This window comes from Erpetoichthys calabaricus, chromosome 4 (assembly GCF_900747795.2).
Source record: "Erpetoichthys calabaricus chromosome 4, fErpCal1.3, whole genome shotgun sequence".
In the NCBI taxonomy this organism is placed as follows: domain Eukaryota; kingdom Metazoa; phylum Chordata; class Cladistia; order Polypteriformes; family Polypteridae; genus Erpetoichthys; species Erpetoichthys calabaricus.
In genome coordinates this window covers 173116155-173139994 of record NC_041397.2, presented here as the reverse complement: position 1 = coordinate 173139994, position 23840 = coordinate 173116155, and the positions used below count along the sequence as shown (strand labels likewise).

Below are 23840 nucleotides of genomic sequence, written 5' to 3'. Positions count from 1 at the left end.
GTCCTGCAAGTGGATAGTGCTCAACTCATTAGCAACTATAATAAAAACATAAAACATTAAGTAAACCAAAAAATACCATGCTGAACACAAAAAAACAAAGCAGTATATGCATAAAAATATACATAGATTAAGATTATTTACATAATGAAAGAAGAAAGGCTGCATTTAAATAAACTATAGGAAACTAACCGCTTTTATTGCTGCTAAAAATCTGATCAGTTTTTAAATCCAAGAGGTAATCACTTTTTCCACACAGGGCACTTGGTGTTGCATAATTGTGTTTAATAAATAAATTAAGCAAGAATCAGATGAAGGCCATATAGCTGAAATTTGTCTCTAATCTTCCTATTTATCTTTTTCAGCTTGGAAATGTTTACCAACTGTTTTCCTGGTTAGGATGCATGCTGATTCAGCACCTTACTGGTTTTATTTACAAACTATGGCATCAAAGTTTTTCTTTACTTTGACTTAGCCATCAGCATTGCTGAATGTTTTTGAAAATGAATCTGGTCTGATCTATGATAAAAAGTTTGCTGCTTCTTTATTTTCTTTAGTGCGCTTTAGTGTGCAAGGGAATCAATTATTACCAACCCACATACACACCCACTCTCGAAAGACTAATTAATATCAACTATTAGAATGCAATGACAAAAAACCAAAGAACAGCATCTTGGTATCTGCAAGTAAATAGCCTCCCTTGCTTCCGTTATGGTCAATGTTTATGATTCTACCATCTGAAAGATCTTAGCAAAAATTGGATTTATGACAAAATAGTAAGGCAAAATGGCTGCTCACTAATAAAGTGAATGCTTGCCTTGCTTTTCAAAATACAGTTAAATAATCCTTAAGGGTTTGGCCGATATGTTGCCAGTTAAGTCTGGGGAAAAATGTTGAACACCGCAGTCCACAGCAAGGATATCCAACATCAAACAAAACTGCAGTTATTATTAGTTGATGTCTTGCTGCATCAGAAATTGGATGACTTGCCATCACTGAATGAAGAACAAACCCTTTTCTTTAACAGTGGTTCTTTTGGAACTTATCAGACCATCTGTATGTGATATGAAGCTAAAGTGCAATCAGAGCAAGCATCAAGACACTGATCCAGAAACACAAAAGTCAGTCTACATCATAATGATTGAGGAAACACTTAAATTATATTATATATATATATTTATTTATTTGCTATGACACACCTAAATGTAAAAGTGCACACCTAAGCCAAACCGATGAGTATGTCCCGAAATTACTTGTTCATGCTGTAAAATGTTACAAATATCCACAAACTAAGCAATGGAATGCTGAAAGAGGCTGCTATAATAACTACAGGAAGCTAACTACTTTTATTGCTGGTAAAAGTTTGATCAATTTTTAAATCCAAGGGACAATTGCTTTTTACACAGGGCACTTGGCATTGTATAATTGTATTTAAGTAAATTAATAAAAAAGATTATTTTTTCCACTCTCAAACCTACACAGTATTTAATGTTTGGAAAATGTCCGGGGTTTAAACGCTTAGAGATTTGTATATAGATAATGTCTTTGCACCTTATGAACAATTAAACTTCAATTTTAACTGCCCATCAACACAATTTTTCCACTACTTTCAAATCAGAATATTTGTGTAAAGGAACCTGCCCAATTTTCCTTACCTTCCACCCATTTCTATTCCAGAGGCAAAACTGATCAGTCTTCAAGACTCAGGCAGCTTCTCAATAATATATAATATCAATTTCTTTTCAATAAAGTCAAGTGTTAGGCAAGTGTCACTAAATAGCGCCGCTGCACGATCAGTTACAATTTTTTCAGGGTACCTTTTCAATAAAGTCAAGCGTTAGGCAAGTGTCATTAAATAGCGCCGCTGCACGATCAGTTCTAACTTTTTCAGGGGGTTTCTTTTCTTTAAAGTTTGAAACTTTTTCCCACATTGCAAACACTTCCTTTATCTCACTTTATGAGGTAACCTCCTCCGCCTCTGCCTCCTCCACGATACAGATTTCCTGCAGAACCTCCGTATGTTGCCGCGTCTGTAGTTCCATCAACTCCTCCGGTGTCAGTTCCTCGGAATGTGCGGCGACAAGCTCTTTGATGGCTCGTACTTCGAATTTTGGGTCGTAACTCAAGGCAAACAAAATCGACCTAGTGACGGCTCGTATCTCAAAAAACTCATACGTTGGGGCACTCGTATCTCAAGGTACCACTGTATACTAAAAGCAGTTTATCTAAACACTTCTCCTGTGCCCAAAAAAGTATCATACACAACTGATTCTGTCCTACTCACACTTAAACCTGATATTCCTGACTGTTGTTTAATGCTAACCCTCTCAAAGTAAATGGAAAATAACTTCCATAATTCTAATATTCCTTTATTTCAACCTTTTAAAACTTTAAAGAGCCTCATCACCCCATATATGTTGTCCCTCAATTAGTCTCCGTCTTGCACTGTGGTTCAACACTCAATGCCTAAAACCATGAGATGTGACTAAAAATATTCAAGCTACCTTTATCAAAATAATATTGCATCTGTTAAGAAGAAAAAAAGACAGATGGTGCGGACGCAGTCTTGATACCGTGACAATCCTGCTTTACTGTATGAGTCCATAGGTGCTAACTGGCTTTTTATTCTGAATGCTGCAGTATAAATGGTACAGTAATCCCTCGCTACTTCGCGGTTCACTTTTCGCGGATTCACGACTTCGCGGATTTTATATGTAAGCGTATCTAAATATATAACGCGGATTTTTCGCTGCTTCGCGGGTTTCTGCGGACAATGGCTCTTTTTACTTCTGGTACTTGCTTCCTAAATTGGTTTGCCCAGTTGATTTCATACAAGAGATGCTATTGGCGGATGGCTGAGAAGCTACCCAATCAGAGCACGCAGTTAAGTTCCTGTGTGCTGCTGATTGGCTCAGTGACGGAGTGGTGCATTAACCAGGAAGTCTCATCTCACTCATTCAGCATTAACATGCTACTGCTTCAGGGGCCGTGTCCAAGCGCCAACAGAAGATGCAAATGATTGCAGAAAAGGTAAAAGTTTTGGATATGTTGAAGGAAGGGAACAGCAACACTGCTGCAGGACACCATCACGGCATCAATGAGTCCACGATTCTTTTTATTTAAAAAGGAAGAAAAGCATATAAGATCTACGGCCGCAGTGTCCTTTAACCAGGGCGCAAAACAAGTTGCAAGTGGACGTGATAAGGCAGTAGTCTGGATGGAATCTGCTTTAGGAATCTTTGCAACAAGGTCGATGACGTCATGACCGCCTACAAGCTGCTACGTGTACTTCGCTATATAGTAAGTGTAAACTTATCTACTGATTTCATATTGCTTAGCAGTTGTCCCTGTTATTAATAGAGTAAAGGGTGGGTTGTAAACAATACAGGGAGGGTTTAAAAATGTCCAAATACACGTTAAATAATTAAATAAATATGGTGTCCCTACTTTGCGGAAATTCAGTTATCGCGGTCGGCCTTGGAACCTATCTCCCGCGATAAGTGAGGGATTACTGTACTCTGACACTGCCTGTGGACATTTTCAAAATAATGAAAAAAATCCACTTTCAACCTGCCTGCCTTTTTTTTTTTTTTTTTTTACTTTGTTCGCTATGTCTTACTAACTGACATGTATTACTCCTGATCTAAAACCACTTTGCCCATGCCTGTATGGCAGCAAGACACCTCACAATACATTTGCAACACAGGATTTAGGGGAAGTGTTGCAAGTGGGACCCATGCAACGGTGTCATAAGTACTTCAAGATTTACAGATGCATGAGTGGAAAAAGGTAATAAATAAAAAATAAAAAAAAACAATAATAATGTAGAAAAACATGGGGCTAGCATTTGAGGCTCATATGGATTTCAGCACTTTTTCATGGCTGCTGTTATGCATCAATGTCCAAAACAGAACTTTCATTCCCAGCCCTCGGTACTAAACTGAAAACAAGTTAGAAAATGTAAGCAAAGTGTAAACTTCAGGTACATTCAGTAACTAAATTAACGGATATGAAAATAGGTAGTGTTAGTGTTACGGCGCCGCTGAGATTGGCAGCCTTTTCAGAAAGCTCTGTGTAGGACTGTATGTGTATGACTTTATTTTTTCTACTTTTATTTTTCGCTTTTTTTTTTTTATTGATCACTCCTATCATTTTATTTTATGTGGATATCGTTCCCTGGACACACTTACTTTTACAATGTGGGCATGGATTTTTACACGCCGAGACTCGTCTATTCAAGTACTCAACTTCGAGCGCTGAGAACAAATGCCAGTGCCGGTGTGGTTCCCTATTTACTCGACGAGGTAAGAAGACGGTATCGTGGCAGCAGAGCCGGCACTAAGCTAAAAATGAAGCGGCTTGCAAGAAAGTGGCGTTTTAAGCCTTCGGTGCCTTCTGTGATTCTGGGAAATGTGAACTCAATCTCAAATAAGATCGACGAACTGGCTGCGCTGGTGAAAAATGTCAGAACCTACAGAGAATGCAGTTTGTTGTGCTTTCGCGAAACGTGGCTAACTACCATCATCCCAGATGCTAACGTGGAGCTATCCGGGTTTAGCACAGTTAGAGCGGACAAAGATGCAAGTACCTGCGGTAAGCACAGAGAAGGAGGACTCACTCTCTATGTTAATACACGGTGGTGTAACTCTGGACATGTTAACGTCAAAGTCTCCACTTGCTGCAGGGACATTGAACTGTTGGCTGTAAGTTTGCGTCCCTATTACTTGCCCAGAGAGTTTGGACACTTCATTGTTGTCATCGTGTACATCCCTCCTCGGGCGGACGTGGAGATAGCAATAGCAGAATGGATGATGTCACTCGCTAAGTTACAAATGCAGCACCCTGAGGCGCTTGTGCTAATCGCTAGAGACTTTAACCATGTGACGCTGGACAAAACATTACCTGCCTTCTTCCAGTATGTGGACTGTAACACCCAGGGAAATAAGACTATTGATTTACTGCATGCAAACGTTAAAAAGGCATACAGCGCCACCCCGCTGCCTGCGCTTGGGAAAGCAGATCATAACCTGGTTCTGCTTCAGCCTCACTACAAACCAAGAGTGAGGGTCCTACCTATAACCACACGATCATTCAGGAAGTGGACCCCGGAGGCAGAGAAGGCTCTGAAAGAATGTGTTGGAACTACAGACTGGGGTATCCTGCAGGGATCACATAGTGAGAACATTGAGGAAGTTGTTGACTGCACTACTGACTACATCAACTTCTGTATCGACATTGTAGTTCCAGTAAGAACCGTATGCTGCTATGCTAACAACAAGCCATGGATTACAAGTGACATCAAGGGCCTTTTGAACCAGAAGAAAAGGGCTTTTAAAGGCGGTCATCAGCATGAGCTCAAGCGCGTGCAGAAGGAACTCCGAGTCCAGCTCAGGGCGGCGAAGGAGCAGTACAGGAGAAAGCTGGAGCAGAAGTTGTAGAATAACAGCATGAAGGAAGTGTGGGATGGGATGAAGATCATCACTGGCTGCAGCTCGAAGTGGGGTACCACCATCGAGAGAGACGTGAAGAGAGCAAACCAAATGAACAACTTCTTTAATAGGTTTGACCACCCTAACCCACTCTCACCTCTGAGTACTGCACCCTCCACACATCCTTCTGCTGATACCAACATAGGAGAGACATCCCCCACCCATAATTACAACAGAGCAAGTGAGCAGAGAGCTGAGGAGACTTCGTGCCAGCAAAGCAGCCGGTCCAGATGGAGTATCGCCACGACTGCTGAAGGTCTGTGCATCGGAGCTGGGGGGTCCTCTACAGCACATCTTCAACCTGAGCCTGGAACAGGGGAGAGTCCCGAGGCTTTGGAAAACATCTTGCATCACCCCAGTCCCAAAGGTATCACGTCCTAGTGAGCTGAATGACTTCCGGCCTATTGCTCCGACATCACATGTGATGAAGACCATGGAGAGGCTGCCGCTTCACCACCTGAGGCCACAGGTTCAACACGACCTTGACCCTCTGCAGCTTGCATATCAGGAGAAGGTGGGAGCGGAGGATGCCATCATCTATATGCTACATCGATCCCTCTCCCACTTGGATAGAGGCAGTGGTGCTGTAAGAATTATGTTTCTAGACTTCTCTAGCGCCTTCAACACAATCCAACCTCTGCTCCTTAGGGACAAGCTGACAGAGATGGGAGTAGATTCATACCTGGTGGCATGGATCGTGGACTATCTTAAAGACAGACCTCAGTATGTGTGTCTTGGGAACTGCACGTCTGACATTGTGGTCAGCAACACAGGAGCGCCACAAGGGACTGTACTTTCTCCGGTCCCGTTCAGCCTATATACATCGGACTTCCAATACAACTCGGAGTCCTGCCACGTGCAAAAGTTCACTGATGACACTGCTATCGTGGGCTGCATCAGGAGTGGGCAGGAGGAGGAGTATAGGGTCCTAATCAATGACTTTGTTAAATGGTGCGACTCCAACCACCTGCACCTGAACACCAGCAAAACCAAGGAGCTGGTGGTGGATTTTAGGAGGCCCAGACCCCTCATGGACCCCATGATCATCAGAGGTGACTGTGTGCAGATGGTGCAGACCTATATATACCTGGGAGTGTAGCTGGATGATAAATTAGACTGGACTGCCAATACTGATGCTCTGTGTAAGAAAGGACAGAGCTGGTTATACTTCCTTAGAAGGCTGGTGTCCTTCAACATCTGCAATAAGATGCTGCAGATGTTCTATCAGACGGTTGTGGCGAGCGCCCTCTTCTACGTGGTGGTGGTGTGCTGGGGAGGCAGCATTACGAAGAAAGACGCCTCACGCCTGGACAAACTGGTGAGGAAGGCAGGCTCTGTTGTTGGAATGGAGCTGGACAGTTTGACATCTGTGGCAGAGTGACGGGCGCTCAGCAGGCCCCTATCAATTATGGAGCATCCAGTAAACAGTGTCATCTCCAGACAGAAAAGCAGCTTCAGCGACAGACTGCTGTCACTGTCCTGCTCCACTGACAGACTGAGAAGATCTTTCCTCCCCCAAACTATGCGACTCTTCAATTCTACCCGGGGGTGTAAACATTAACATTATACAAAGTTACTGTCTGTTTTTACTTGCATTATTATCAATCTTTAATTTAATAGTTTTTTGTATCAGTAAGGTGCTGCTGGAGTATGTGAATTTCCCCATGGGATTAATAAAGTATCTATCTACCTATCTAATAGGAGCATTTCACTTTTTTTTTTCTTTTTTTTTTTATAAATATACTTACATCATCCAAGAGTCAGTTGTCACATTTTTGTTTATTAAATGTTTTTGTAACAATGGGTCATACTCAAAAATAATAGGGATAATAGGTGTTAGTAGACATTTAAAATGCGCTTTTTAATAGCAGTTTACAAGTTACACATGTAGCTTTAATGGGCTTGTGGCGGCTCAATAGCTTTCATGCACAGTAGACTGCAATTCAAGTAACGTAAAAAAGGCATCGATTGATGTGTGTTAGTGGTAAATCAGTCTGCGACTAACGGATGCTAAATTTTCTTAGACGTAAAAAATTAGTATCCAGTAATTACCCATTGAAAAATAACTACAGTACACTGCTAAAAAAAAAAAAATTAAGGGAACACTTAAATCCTGCATCAGATCTCGTTGAATGAAATATTCAAGTGGAAAATCTTTACCAAGTAATACTGTGCAATTCAATGAGGACAAAATCATGTAACAAAAGGTCAATGGGAACCAAAATCACCAAGCCATTGACAGCTTGAATCAAGATCACACCAAAAATCAAAGTCAAAAATTAAAATCACAGGCTCATCCAACTTGCATGAATTTCATCATGGCAACTCGTAATGTGACTCAATCTGTGCAACTACCTGGTAGTGTCAGATGTACCGATACATAACGTCCCAAAAGTTCTCAATTGGATTCAGGTCTGGGGAATATGCGGGCCAGTCATTGGCATCAATACCTTCATTATCCAATTATCCAGGAACTTCCTACACACTCTGGCCACATTAGACCAAGCATTGTCCTGCAACATGAGGAACCTAGGACCTACTGCACCAGTATAAGGTCTGAAAATAGCTCCAAGTATTTCATCCCAGCACCTAACAGCAGTCATGGTACCATTGCCTAGCACATGGCAACTCTCCAAGATAACTCCTCAAGCCATCACTGACCCACTGCCAAACCAGTCATGCTGGATGATGTTGCAGACTGCATAACATTCAACACAGCATCTACAGACTCTTTCACATATGTCACATCTGCTCAGTCTGAAGCTACTTTCACCTATGAAGAGAACAGGGCGCCAGTGGTAGAGCTGACAATTCTGGTATTCTCTGGCAAATGCCAATTGAGCTGCACAGTGATAGGCTGTAAGCACAGGTCCCACTAGAGAAAGTCGGGTCCTTACGCAACCTTCATGGAGTCTTTTTTTGACAGTTTGGTCAAAAACATGCACACCAGTAGCCAGCTGGAGGTCATTTTCTAGGGCTCTGGCAGTGCTCCTCCTGTTCTTCCTCGCACAAAGGAGCAGATACCTGTCCTGCTGCTTGGCTGATGGTCTTCTATGGCCTGTCAAGCTCTCCTTGTGTAATGGCCCATCTCCTGGTATCTCCTCCACATGCTTGAGACTGTGCTGGGAGACACAGCAAACCTTCTTGTGGCAACACCTATGGATGCATCATCCTGGAATAGCTGGACTACCTGTGTAACCTAAATTAGCTGCAAGTACCACCTCATGCCACCAGTAATGACACCAGCAAACTCCAAAAACTGATTCTTCTCTAGTCTGGAAGGATAAGGAGAGAGCAATGGTCTGTGGCCACCACCTGCAAAACCATTACCTTTTTGGGAGTTGTCTTGCTGTTGCCTCCCCAGTGAATTTATCACTTTCATTTACACCAAAGCAGGTGAAGTTGATTCACAATCGCTTTTGCTTCCTTAATGGACAGACTGACATCCCTGAAGCATAACTGACTTCGTGTTAGTCTTTGATAATTAAGTCCTCCCTTAATTTCTTTGAGCAGTGTATTAAATAAAAAATTATCAATTCTAGCAAAAAATCACTATCAATATTACCACATGAAAGGTGAAAAGCAACTGATATTAGTTCCCCATCTAGCTATTAATATATAGTGAAGACACAGTAATTTGTTAAAATTATATAAAAAAAAGGTAAGAATTTGGAAAGAAACTGATTTACTATATAATGGGAATACGAAAGGTGTCAGTAATCTTACAGACGCAGAAGAATAACCTGCAAGTAAGTAGTCATCTTTAGTTACATGTATTCTTAAAGATTTTAATTCCAGTCTGAAGATACAAGGAAGTAAAAGCAGCTCTTCAAGTATGGATAATCGTGTACAAAGTCTTTTATTTGTTAGACTACTAAGTAATCAGCACTGAGCAAACTGTAATCCTGCTCAGTACTTGCTATTAGTGGTCAGTGTGGTCCGATTTTCTGTCCACAGATCAAATGCAGTTCCATTTTCAGAGGCGTCTGTAGGATTTGCAGAGATCAGAGCCTTACCCTCCACTGTGATTGTCACACAGCCTTATGCATGGATAAAAATCTGAAGTGTTGGGTTTCGTGCAACTCATACATGCAAGTAAAATCTGTCCCCCTTGGGGTTTCGTATGACTTATGTGCTTAAATAAAACACTTACCATTGATCATGAGATTTTTTGTATACAGTATGCAAGAAGATCAGGGGCTTGCCACGATTGTTTGTTTATATCTGGGACTGGTCACCATTCACCACTGCCATTGCTAAAACTATCCTGTTTATATCAGGGAAGCTGCATCTTTTGCGCAGTATTAAAATTAGTTCAAACACCATTTCAATGCAAGTTGGTAATGTTGGTTTTTTACAATAATTATCAGTAGATAATATTGTTCAATCAATTCAGTCTTATAAGTGCTTACATAATTGCTTTCCCCTTCCATTTATTTACAGAGAAGTAGTATTTTTCGTACTCTATTAGTTAACTTAAGTAAAGGAGGAGGAGAAGGTGTGCTATGTGAGCTGTTTCTCAACCCAGCGTTTGACTTACTTCCATTGGGCATCTGAGCAGCTGTCACATGAGCAAAAGAAGAAATATACAAACAATAAAAATTCAAGCAATCACTCCCAAGATAAAATTGGAAGGGTAAACTCATTTTTACTTTAAGTTATACAGAGCATTTTTCCATTTTAAGACAGACAAGTTTCCAAATTTGCAAATGCTTTTCAATGAGAAATTTTGAAGTTTCCAAAATTTGTACTGCACAATCTGTTCAAGATATCTTAATGAAAACTGAATTGTTTTGACAAAATTTGACAAATAAGCATGCCAAATTTGAACAAAATTGTTCTATGGGGGTTGAGTTGTTTCTTGTGGACAGACATGCTATCACAATGGGTACTTCATGCATGCATATGCAAACACACCTAAAAAGACAACAGTGAAGATGCTTGAGATTTTGACGGGTCTTATATAACAGTAGCCCAAGTACCACTAGGAATCTTTTATGGTATTTGTTCATGCTGAGGCTGGCACTTTGGCCGTTACCATAATTTTATATATATATATATATAAAAATAAAATCCAACATCTGTCTGTCTGTCCACTCTTCACAAGAGAACTACTTAACGGATTTAGATCGTTTTTTTTTTTTCCTATAATTTGCTTGAACATATCGGTTGATTTTGCGACTTCTATCATCACACGAAGTATCATAGTTCGCTTGTGGGAGTGATTTATTCGTACAAAGCCAAGAGAGGCTGCAGGCCAAGGGGAGGGGGAAGCAGGCAGGGCCCTCCTCACTCATGCACCAGCCTCTGTTCGAGTCGGTCTGATGTGACATTGGCGAGAGGGTTTTTAAGCCCACCCAGTCCTCTAATTGCGATGGACACGCCCTTTCAATTCAAGAGATTAAAGTTCCCTGTGAAGATATGCTTTGAAATGTCAATTAACAAGGCCCAGGAACAGACACTCAAGTTGGCAGGGCTTGATCTTAGCTCACTCAGCTTCTTGCATGGTCAGCTTTATGTTGCTTTCTCCCGGGTTAGTACCCCAAGAAACCTATATGTCCTCGCCCCCAATAGTAAAAACAAAAATATTGTAGATCAAGAGGCCCAAGGAAAATGAAAGCTATCAATATTAATTCTTCTCAATACAAATTACATTTTTCCTTCTTAAAATGTCTTTTGCTGTGAACAGTTAAGTGAGTAGAAGATAAACTGATATACCTTTACAGCCAGAGTAATCCTCAAGTCTTATGTGAGGAATGTCTATACCGTTGCTCAAATGACACTTGGCACTAATGCTTTTAAGCACTGTTTTTACAGCCCAAATGACACTCAGGTCTAAAGCTAAGAAAGTTAATTAGCTTTTTAGGAAACCCCAGGTGATGCAAATTGCAAAGCTGTATAAATTCTCTGACTCGTCAAACCTTGTTCCAACCATCAGCAGCTGCACAGCTCTCTAAAAATAAAATAGTTGATGCTCACAAAGCAGGAGAAGGCTACAAGAAGATAGAAAAGCATTTTCAGATAGCCTTTTCCTGAGTTCATAATGTTCTTAAGAAATGACAGTTGATAGGAATGGTGGAGGCCAAATTGGGGTCTGGAAGACCAAGAAACCTTTCTGAAAGAACTGCTTGGTGGATTGCTAGGAAGGCAAATAAAAAACCCTGTTTGACTGCAAAAATATTTAGCAGACTCTGGAGTGGTGGTGCACTGTTCTACTGTGCAGTGACACCTGAACAAATATGACCTTCATGGTGGAGTCCGCAGAAGAAAGCCTTTCCTGCATCCTAGCCACAAAATTAAGTTTGCAAATAAACTTTTAAACAAAGCTGATGCATTTTGGAAACAAGTCCTGTTAACTGATGAAGCCAAAATAGAACTTAAATATTAAGCATGGTGGGTGGATTGATCACGCTTTGGGCATGTGCCGTATCCAGCAGCACAAGGAACATGTCATTGATCGAAGGAAGAATGGATTCAAATAAATACCAGCAAATTCTGGAAGCAAACATCACAAAAAAAGTTTAAAAGAGGATGGATCCAACAACAAGATACAGTAACAATTTGAAACACACCTCAAAATCTATAATGGAGTACCCTCAAGAGGTATAAACGCTAATGGTTTGGCCATGGCCCTCACAATACCCCAAACTAAACATCATTCAAAATCTGTCAGTAGATCTCAAAAGATCTCATGCAAGACAGCTCAACAATTTTGCAGACTTAAAAGTATTTTGCAAGGACAAATGAGCAAAAATACCCCAAAGTAAAAACTGAAAGGCTCTTAGCTAGCTATAAAAAGTGTTTACAAGATGTAATATTTGCCCAACGGGATATTATAAAGTATTAATTGTGTTGGGTGCCCAAACTTTTGCTTCAGGCCCTTTTCATTTTTTTGGTATTTTGTACCTGTGAATGATGGAAATAAAAATGTCATTTTTCATTTTTAACTTTATGCCTTTTGGTGATCAGTTCATCTTCTGCTCACTTAACTATTCACAGTAACAAACATTTTAAGAAGGGTGCTCAAACTTTTGCACGCCAATGTACTTATTTTTAATTTAATATTGAAACCTTTTTTTTTTTTTTTTTAATTTGACAGACCTACTTGGTACTAACATAACAACTAAAAAGAAAGCTTATCAAATTCAACTTTTTTTCCTAAAAATACAGTAATATATCTGGCAAGTACTACTTGAAATAATTTTGATTACATATTATTCATGAGAAAGTCTGACACAATGACTACTAGCCAATGGACAGTCCAATGTTTGTTAGCATAGAAATAGCATTTCCCTATTCTTTCCTGCCCTCAACTTATACATTGCCACATGCCATAACAGCTGCAAGTTTTCAGTGAGTGCTTTTACTCAGTGGTTAAGGATTCAATATTTAACTAAACTTTTTCTTTTTAACTTCTGCATCATGTACATGCACCCACCAGTGAACAGTTAGTTGGAAGTAAGGAAGATGGTTCAGAGAACCATGCAGATGATGAGAATACTAGCATGTATTAATCATTAATTTAGTTTGCCCATACTTTTGGTAGAAATAACGTATCAAGCATAACACTCAACTTGAGACTATTCAAAATGTAATCTCAAACTATAAAGCAATATAAATAAGTAATTCATACTATCAGAAAATGTTTAGATTAAACATCTGTTTGAATTAATTTGTAGGCACATTTTAGCAAAATGATGCTGAAAATTAGACAATGCCATTGCTGTAGTAAATTCACGCCAAGCTTGCACATTCTATATGATTAATAAATGTTAAAAATGGGTAAAATACATCCAACATAAATGCAAATAATAGGACAGTACCATGTTTAGTAAAGCATTTTTTAAAACTATCTTTTAAAAGGAGTAATGAACATATTTTATTTTTATTTAATCTACCTGTTAATACAACATTTCTCTGCTACAGGTTGCTGTAACGACATTAAAAAGTTGCATTTAACTATTACAAAACTTTTTGCTTGACTGATTTATAAATTTAAAACAAAAAGCCATAATGCAATTAATAATACATAGCTGATTTGACAGTTTCCCTTCAACACAACTGGAGTGCATTTCCCAAAAATTATGGATCTTACAGATTTTTTTTTTTTTTGTGGGCTTTCCCAAACCCCTCTTAACTGGCCACTATACATGCAAGTAAAAAGTCACTACTTTTTTAACCCCGGACGTTGTCTACAAATAAAATGCATGTTGACCGATTAATGCTTTACTTATATGGTTACATTTTTGGTTCTTCAATGTGATGAAATAAACTTGTAAAAGGAAATATAATGTAATAATTACAACACAAGTTGATAACCAAATAAGACAAAGCATATAAATTCGCACAAAATCAGGTACATAGTAGGGCTGAGCCGATGGTCGATCCATCTGTGCTTGGCTGGATACATCATCAAAAGGGCCGAGCTGATTGTTGATATCGTCCATCGTAGATTGGCTGGGCATATCATTGATGTAAATAAAACATCGTCAATTGGCTCCAAACATTTGCAGAAAATTCCTCAAAGCACCAAACTGCAGCCGTCACTCATATTCATAGCAGGAAGTGCAAGAGATGTCCAAGTCTAACAAAAGTTTAGCACCAGTTGGCTGTAGCTGAGGGAATGTAGCCTGGCTAATTCATCACACACAAAGTTTGAATGGGTAAAACACAGGTATATGCCGCTGTGTGCTCTCAGACACAGAGTGCACATGATTTTTCACTCTTTATAATCATCATTGTTTTAGGTACTGTATCTCACGATCCGTAAAAATGATTGCTCACAGCTCTTGTGAAATTATCTTCTGGTTTGCCTTTTTAAAAAGTCTCCTGAAACCGCTCATTTGCGTAATGGAATGTGAGCTCATACAGTGGTTGACTGATCCATAGGCTAATGTAACTCATCAGCAACATTAAAACATTTTTCATTCAGCACCTACTTTCCTAACCGGCTTATCCTGGGCAAGGTAGCAGGGCAGCTACAGCCTTTCTATTTTACACAAACTATTCAGTGAGACTCAGGCGTCAGGCAAGAAAAGTAGTGGCAAATATGAATGTAATTGCACTGAGTACACAAGATAATATATCTGAAACTGATTACATTACATCAAAGGAGGCCTTACGATTTTTTAAAAAGCCAGTATCACTGTTTTTTGTGGAATGTCGTTTGCAGGCATCATAAGACTATAGTTAAGCCATGATCAAACACAATGAAGTACGATATTTTTTCTGTAACTGAAGCCGTGTCTCATTTTTTTCTTCACATGAATGGTAGAAAGAGAACAACGGAGGACATCATGTTTGAGTAAGTAAATGTAATTCTCAACTTCTAGTTTCCAAAAAAAAAAAAAAAACTTCTAGTTTCCTGTTGGTAGACATTTATTTCTTTCATGAAGCAGATCTAATTTTAGACTTTCATGCCAATACGAAATCATGATTTATAGTAATTTTAAATGAACTTCGCATGAATCTGTCTCTCTCTCTCTCTCCAACCAACCAAGTTCCCCAACCCACCTCACACCCGGGGATTGTATCGTACATTGATGATGTTTGGAAACAACAATGGGATGATGTGAACTTTTGCAATGTTGCATATCCCTAATACGTACAGATTCCAAGATGGATATGAAATAAATTCTGCCATATGTCATAAAAGAAAGCCACACTTTTCTAAAGAAGAGCTTCTTGTTCCTGCCTTGAGATGACAGTGGAGTGCAGCAGCTTAATGATGCCAGCAGCAGCCTTTTTGAGGAAAAACAATATTTATTAGAGAATAAACCTGCACATCATGAACGGACTGTATCCCTTTTTAAAGAAATGGACATCAGCTTGGTAGCAATTTGTACACTCTTTGTATATATACTTTGTTTATATAATCTTTAACTCTTCCACAATCCTTAAAAGAATAAATTATGTACTTAAATCTCCATACTCCGGTGTGTTTATTTCTCAAATACAAAATCAAATATAATGAAATGCAAAAAAAAAAAAAAAGCATTTTAATAAGAAACTAGCAGACAAAACTAAATAATTAACTAAAAATTGTAGTGTTGATAGTGTGCTAAGCATCTACACCAGCCTGTATGCAGTACACCTCCTGCCATAAGTTCAGAAAATTTTGCATTTCCAAAATAAATTGCCTACTCTAATAATAATGTTGTGCATCAATGCACATATTGCTATCACAGCATTAAAAGACTAGGTTGAAAAATCTGATGCCATCCAGCAGTCTATGAAGACAGTGGCTATTTATTTTCCATAGAACTACAATACCCTTATAATTTGTGTTCCACCACATCATAGGATTGATGATGTTCCTGCACTCTATTGTTTTTTGGCAGCCATCTAGGGATTTGTTATGGATGTCAACAGGTATGAATGAAGGAGATGCCCACTACTATATTACCCAGTGGTATAAAATCTAATATAAATTTTAGCACTCTAAATATTCTGAGACCGGAATAAATAAAATGTATTATTATTAACTGTCATGACATGAATTTAATGTGCTGTGTTTGGTGACCGCTGTTTGTCGTTACAGTTGGCAAAAGAGAATGCCAGTTTAAAAGCACTAAGTGATTAACAAGTTGGTCGGGGAACAAACAGATTACAAAGAATTTAACATACTAATTTAGCTTCAATGAAGTTCAGGAAATCCTCATAAACTAATGATTGATCATATGACAGAGTTTATGACATTCTTAGTGTTACTGTCCTTTTAGTAAACTCACTTCACCTATTCATTAAAGGAGTTTACCTTGCCATTTGGGTAATTAACACATCAAGGGACATACTAATAATTGTGACACATGCTGGTGTACAATAACTTCATAGGGGCTCCTAATTTCTCTTGCATAAATAATTCAGTTTTGGCATTACATGAACATATTCTTGTCATGAAATAATTGCCATCACACCAGAGCTACAGTTAGGTCCATAAATATTTGGACAGAGACAACTTTTTTCTAATTTTGGTTCTGTACATTACCACAATGAATTTTAAATGAAACAACTCAGATGCAATTGAAGTGCAGACTTTCAGCTTTAATTCAGTGGGGTGAACAAAACAATTGCATAAAAATGCGAGGCAACCAAAGCATTTTTTAACACAATCCCTTCATTTCAGGGGCTCAAAAGTAATTGGACAATTGACTCAAAGGCTATTTCATGGACAGGTGTGGGCAAGTCCGTCGTTATGTCATTATCAATTAAGCAGATAAAAGACATGGAGTTGATTTGTGGTGTGGTGCTTGCATGTGGAAGATTTTGCTGTGAACAGACAACATGCAGTCAAAGGAGCTCTCCATGCAGGTGAAAGAAGCCATCCTTAAGCTGAGAAAACAGAAAAAACCCATCCGAGAAATTGCTATAATATTACGTGTGGCAAAATCTACAGTTTGGTACATCCTGAGAAAGAAAGCAAGCACTGGTGAATTCAGCAACGCAAAAAGACCTGGACGTTCACGGAAGACAACAGTGATGGATGATCGCAGAATCATTTCCATAGTGAAGAGAAACCCCTTCACAACAGCCAACCAAGTGAACAACACTCTCCAGGGGGTAGGCGTATCGATATCCAAGTCTACCATAAAGAGAAGACTGCATGAAAGTAAATACAGAGGGTGCACTGCAAGGTGCAAGCCACTCATAAGCCTCAAGAATAGAAAGGCTAGATTGGACTTTGCTAAAGAACATCTAAAAAACCCAGCACAGTTCTGGAAAAACATTCTTTGGACAGATGAAACCAAGATCAACCTCTACCAGAATGATGGCAAGAAAAAAGTGCGGAGAAGGCGTGGAACAGCTCATTATCCAAAGCATACCACATCATCTGTAAAACACGGTGGAGGCAGTGTGATGGCTTGGGCGTGCATGGCTGCCATTGTCACTGGGACACTAGTGTTTATTGATGATGTGACACAGGACAGAAGCAGCCGAATGAATTCTGAGGTGTTCAGAGACATACTGTCTGCTCAAATCCAGCTAAATGCAGTCAAATTGATTGGACGGCGTTTCGTGATACAGATGGACAAAGACCCAAAACCTACAGCCAAAGCAATCCAGGAGTTTATTAAAGCAAAGAAGTGGAAAAATTCTTGAATGGCCAAGTCAGTCACCTGATCTTAACCCAATTGAGCATACATTTCAATTGTTGAAGACTAAACTTCGGACAGAAAGACCCACAAACAAACAGCAACTGAAAGCCACTGCAGTAAAGGCCTGGCAGAGCACTAAAAAGGAGGAAACCCAGCATCTGGTGATGTCCATGAGTTCAAGACTTCAGGCTGTCACTGCCAGCAAAGTGTTTTCAACCAAGTATTAGAAATGAACATTTTATTTCCAGTTATTTAATTTGTCCAATTACTTTTGAGCCCCTGAAATGAAGGGATTGTGTTAAAAAAAATGCTTTAGTTGCCTCACATTTTTATGCAATCGTTTTGTTCACCCCACTGAATTAAAGCTGAAAGTCTGCACTTCAACTGCATCCAAGTTGTTTCATTTAAAATGTATTGTGGTAATGTACAGAACCAAAATTAGAAAAAAGTTGTCTCTGTCCAAATATTTATGGACCTAACTGTAGCTCTCTGCCCATATCTGCATGAAAAAATTGTTCAGAAAATGTATCAGTATTTGATATATTCACTATTGAATTTCAAAAACAGTTTTTGTTTAAAACTATCCTGTCTTACATGTTAATAGAAGGAGGTACTGTGGTGCACTAAACAGCACTGCTTCCTTACAGATCCAGCCTTTTGGGTTCAATTCTTCTCTCAAACAATCTCCTTGTGGAATCTGCATATCCTCCCCATTACCATACAGGCATTCTCACAAAGATCAGCAGGTTCTGTTAGCTGGTCATTCCATACTGGATCCAGTTTTAGCATGGGTGTTGAGGGCAAATGGACTGTTATCTTGTCCAGGGCTGATTCCCAGATACACACTGTAATATTGGAATTGGCTCTGCTCTAATCAAATTAAGCGGGTTTGAGAATGCGGTTTTACAAGAAAATGCATGCATTTTAAGTTAGATTCTAAAACGTCCCAGGATAATTAACTGTGGGTGTAAGTACACCATGCCATGGCATAATGCTTTGTCTAGGATTATTTTCCCAAGTTTGCCCTGTCTACCAAGCTACACACAACCAGTCTGGAACCCAGAATTGAATTAAGTGGATTTAAGAAGGTTATATTTAACAAACAAGCACTTTTTCCCCCAAACACATCTATTTTTTGATGCCTAAAATGTTGGTCAGAATTTTAAAAAGTTATGACTATTGTAAGAATTTTTTTTTCTCGTTTCTCAGACTGTGAAAATAAATACATTCTTAAATAACGTCATTCATTCGTGCCACGCACTACCTGGTTGAAGTTTAAAACATAATTGCAGCATATTGTTATACTGTGCATAATGGGAACCAAACAGTAAAGAGGAAAGGAAGAGCTGTATTACGACACAAAACTAGAAGTACAAAAGATGTACACACAAGTTCAAAAATAAAGACGCATTTTTGATCTGCAGAGCTGCTACTTGCATGTCCAGTTGCAGATGAATGGCCTAAAAAACTTGGAAGTTCATGCACTCTATATAAATTAATAATATTTCTGAAAAGGATGCAAGTTTGTCATCAAAAGCGATTGCCCATTTTGAGAGGCCAGGAAAAAAAGATTTCTGTAACTGTGGCTGACGGGGTTTTGGCATTTAACGTCGCTAAACATATAGCAGTTGTTATAAATTAATAAATTGTATAGTTGCTATGATAAAGAAGGTCATTTTTCGATTCCAACACCGCCTGAAAACTGCCATGTTACGAAGGATGTACAGTAACTGTACTCATTTTTATCTCAGACGTTAATACTTTCGTTGTGTTAAATGGAAAGGATGATAAAAAGATGGCTAGTTATCTTTTCGGCATTATGGAAGAGAAACTGCAACCCTTCCACTGATTAAAAAGTTCACATGCTTAAAAAGCTAAATCTATATTAATCCAATTTTTTGACCAGAAAAAGGATTAACTACTTTGAAGGCAAGAACCGAGTGTCATTTACGACTCCTCATACCCCGTCACCTTTTTTTTTGAAAGCCAATCTATGGTCAAGCTGTTCTATGCTAGTTGTCTCCTTTCACGCATTAATATTCCGCCGTTTGGCTTTGTACTCGAAAGCACCTTTTGAAATGGTTTAGAACCAATGCAAACTATGAATGAACACCAGTTAATTCTTGTTCAATGCAAAACACAATAAAGAAACATTTAAAATGTAACCCAGAAATTACAAGACAGATGCTGAAAAAACAAAAAGCGAGACAACAAAACAACTTCTGTAACAAAACGTACATTTTTTTCTTTCACAAGCTACCGCAAACAGACGTTCGGAAACTACACAATTAAAAGAATTGTACAGAAAACAAACAAGCAACTCTTTGGCACTGAAAATGATTTCTAGATTAAGCCCATTTTACGAAAAAAAACAAATTGATTCTCGTGCTCCAATTTTTTTTTTTTGATTGGACTGATCTGTTTTACTTTTGCGATATTAATCCATACTGCCTATCTTATGATTAGAGCCTCACCTTCAACATGAGCAGTACTCGCTGTAAACCTGAAGTGACTCTGGGCGCCGCCATTGCTGGGTGACCGCTGAGGAACTGTAACCTTTCACGTGGGGGGTGTGGAACTTGATAGCCAATGAGAAAATCCTTCCTGGAGTACGTCATCTACGTCTGATTTAGTTTGTGTTTGTAGTTGGTGAACTTAACGGTAATGTTAAATGATTGTTTTTAAGTAGCAGGGATATCGTTTGAATACAAATGTAGCACAAATTTACAATTATGTTCAATGGTTATGTTGCAAATATTTATATTTGCCGTTTAATGTTCTGCTGCAATTTCTGTTGTTACAAGTCAATATTTTTTCTTTATGGAAACTCTAAAAACGACGCGTTTTGCGTCCCGTGACACCTACTTTGAAATAAGCTTATGCAGTATTCATTTTGGGAGACGAATTACCTCTAAAAAAGGTAATTCTACTGAAGATTTAACAGGTTTACAGTATGGTTATTTACTAAACGTGCCAGGCTATCACTCAAAGGGGGTTTATTTTTACGTATCAAAAGGAGATTTCCTATTGCATGTGTGCCTCCACCTTCTTATATACAGTTCGTGTTAGTAATTGTGTTCGCTATTGATTGAAGTTCGACATGCATGGATTCGAAAAGCAGAAATTACAGGCTAGTAAAGTACTAGGGTGTTGTACCGTGTTAGCCATTATGAATGTAGAGAAAAGCCAAGCAAAATGACACCTTTTATTGGCTAACTAGAAAGATTACAATATGCAAGCTTTCGAGGCAACTCAGGCCCCTTCTTCAGGCTAGTAAAGCAAAATTTCGTTTGAAAAAAATACTTTTCTTGCATAAAATAGGTGAGTTCGTGGAAAGATCAACGTAAATCCTTCTGTCCCTGACTTAAATACCTAGATTTTTTTTAAAAGGTCTCCAAAACAACTGTTAACTGATGGCAGCCTTTTTGCGTTTTTTTTAACAGAACCCATTGAAAACGTCACTTGAACGTCAGCAACATCACAAACCCACATAAGCTGAAGTGTTTATCTAAAGAGCTGTTTATTTACATTTACTTGTTCTGATAACGCTATTGTTATTATCGTTTACCTGAATTAATGTACACAATAAATATATTTTTTAATTTAGTTCCACCTTATTGTTTGGCTGTGCTTGACACCAGGTTTTGAGTTAAATTCTTGTACAATCTCTGTGGATTTTATATACTTGGTTTCTGTTTCCAAGCAGTTTTCAAACTGCGTTCATTACAGACTTACTCAGCTTAAACGGGAGTCTGTGGCATGCTACAAGATGTCTTGAGTCCTTATACTTTTATCCTATTTATTATTCATATTTTTTACATATAGCTTTCCTTCCATGGTTTAGTTGCTGGCTATGGATGCATGTCTAAGTGTGAGATTGCATTGGAATAGGACTGTGGGGGTAATAATCTGAGGTTTATATAAACTGGAATACATTTCCTTACAGGTAAGTAAACATCATTTTATCATCTAAATATTCTTCATTGTGGTGGGCAGTTGTTTTTTGTTGACTTGGAGGACTGTCTCTGTGATGCAGGGCTGTGCAGTGTCCAGACTATAGTGGTTTACATTGATCTTTAGAATGGATTATGTCTCTGAATTTCATGTGTGATCTATGGTATACTATGATATGTAATCAGGATTTGTGTGGAGCTAGACCTTTTCACATCTATTACCCAGAATAAGTATGCTTTTACTTATTCTTTCATACTTCAGGTTCATAGTATATTTCTATGCAGTCATAGATCTACATGGAGAAAGTGATTTTGGATACAGGTACACCTACTGTGTCTTTCCTGGTGTCTTAAGAATGAACCCTTACCTTTATTGCTGTGATTGTTTTGTTCACAGCATCCATCCATCCAACCATCCATTATCCAACCCGCTGTATCCTGTCTACAGGGTCACGGGGGTCTGCTGGAGCCAATCCCAGCCAACACAGGGCACAAGGCAGGAAACAAACCCTGGGCAGGGTGCCAGCCCACCACAGGGCACACACAGACACACACCTAAATACCAAGTACACACTAGGGACAATTTAGAATCGCCAGTCCACCTAACCTGCATGTCTTTGGACTGAGGGAGGAAACCCACGCAGACACAGGGAGAACCTGGGAAGCGAACCCGGGTCTCCTAACTGCAAGGCAGCAGCGCTACTCACTATGCCACCATGCTGCCCTTGTAGTAAACCAGTGCCCTTAATATATAGTACTTACCAAGTGTTTATTTTTTATGTAGTTGAGGTGTATTGTAAAGGATAAATACAATGGCAATGTGGTTGTAAAATGTACAATTATGCCACATTTATTGGAAGAAATAATGGTTTTGCACCATATATGGTGAGTCTACCACTAGGGCTTTTTATTGCTTTTTCTTCTTGCTGATGTTAAAGTAAGTTATTGTCACAAATGAATACATGGTTCTTACATGTGACACATATCTAGTTTGGCCTTTTCCTCCAATACTGTTATAGAAACAATGTGTCCCAACAGGGTATGGAATGCCCTCTATCATCATGGAATATTGTATTTTAATTCCCAGAATCTGGTTTTGCAACCAGGTATTTAATGTATTGTAAAAGAATGATATGACAAACCTTTCAACATAGCTTATAATGTCTGTATTTAAGTGTACCAAACAAAAAGAATAGCAATCAAAAAAGACTTTTCCTAAAGAATTTTTGCAAATACGATATAGGGTTCTTGTTTACATACAGTATGTCTACTAACTAATCACATAGAGTGTATACATGGTGAGCCAAAAAGAAGTACTGTACCACATTTCAAATGTTTATTCTACAAAAATGCTCCAAGATAAAAGCAATTTCATTACTACACAAGAAAGGATATACAAAATAGATTTTTTTCACTGTGTTTTAAAAATGATGTCTTCAAGGTGGTGGCCATCATTAACAATACACTCTTCGAAATGATTTCTGAACACTCGCATGACTCGTTCGGTCGTTTCAAGGGGAATAGCGACAATTTCATGGCAAATAGCGTCCTTGAGGGCTTCAAGGTTTTGAGGTTGTTATGTGTATACCTTCAACCTGAGAGAGCCCAAAAAGAAGAAATCTCACAGAGCGAGGTCATGCAAATGTGAAGGCCACCTGATATCGCCACGCAGGGAGATCAGCTTCCCCGGAAACATCTCCCACAAAACTTGCATGGATCTCCATGCCGTATGAGCTGCTTCTCAATCCTGTTGAAACTAGGCATCTGCCACATCCATTTCTTCCATTTGGGGCCGCAAAAAGTTCTCTAGCATTTCAATGTAACATTCTGAAGTGATAGTGACTGTTGCACCCCCCTCCTCAAAAAAGTAAGGGTCTACAATGCCAACTTCTGCAATGTCGCACCAAACTGTAACACGCTCACTGTGCAGGGGTCTCTGATGAAGTTCACGAGGGTTGGTTTCAGCCCAATAGTGAAAGTTTTGTTTATTTACACAACCATTCAAATTTGCCTCGTCGCTGTACATGACGTTGGCATCTCAATGAACGGTTTGCAGAATGTTTGCGCACAACTCTCTACAGCTTTCCCAGTCTCTCTCAGTGAGTTCCTGCAATGCCATCATTTTGTATGGATGTAAGTTAAGGTCCTCTTGCAATATCCTCCTCACAGACATGTTGGAAATGCCTAAGGCAGAAGCCTGTTTGCGGATTGAACATGTAGGAGACTGCAAAATTTATTCACTTACAGCTTGAATGTTTTCAGGCATTTCTACAGTTCAAGGGCGGCCTAGAGATTTTCTGTTTGAT

General features: G+C 38.9%; 1 protein-coding gene across 1 annotated transcript in view; it reads right to left on the bottom strand.

Moving 5' to 3' along the window:
* Positions 1–20148, bottom strand: part of pcca (propionyl-CoA carboxylase subunit alpha) — a 705208-nt gene extending 685060 nt beyond the window's left edge. The window contains exon 1 of the mRNA XM_028799956.2: positions 20056–20148. Within this exon, the coding sequence (XP_028655789.1) occupies positions 20056–20109 (54 nt within the window). The 5' untranslated portion in view covers positions 20110–20148. The remainder of the gene's footprint in view (positions 1–20055) is intronic.
* Between the last annotated feature and the right edge of the window lie 3692 nt (positions 20149–23840).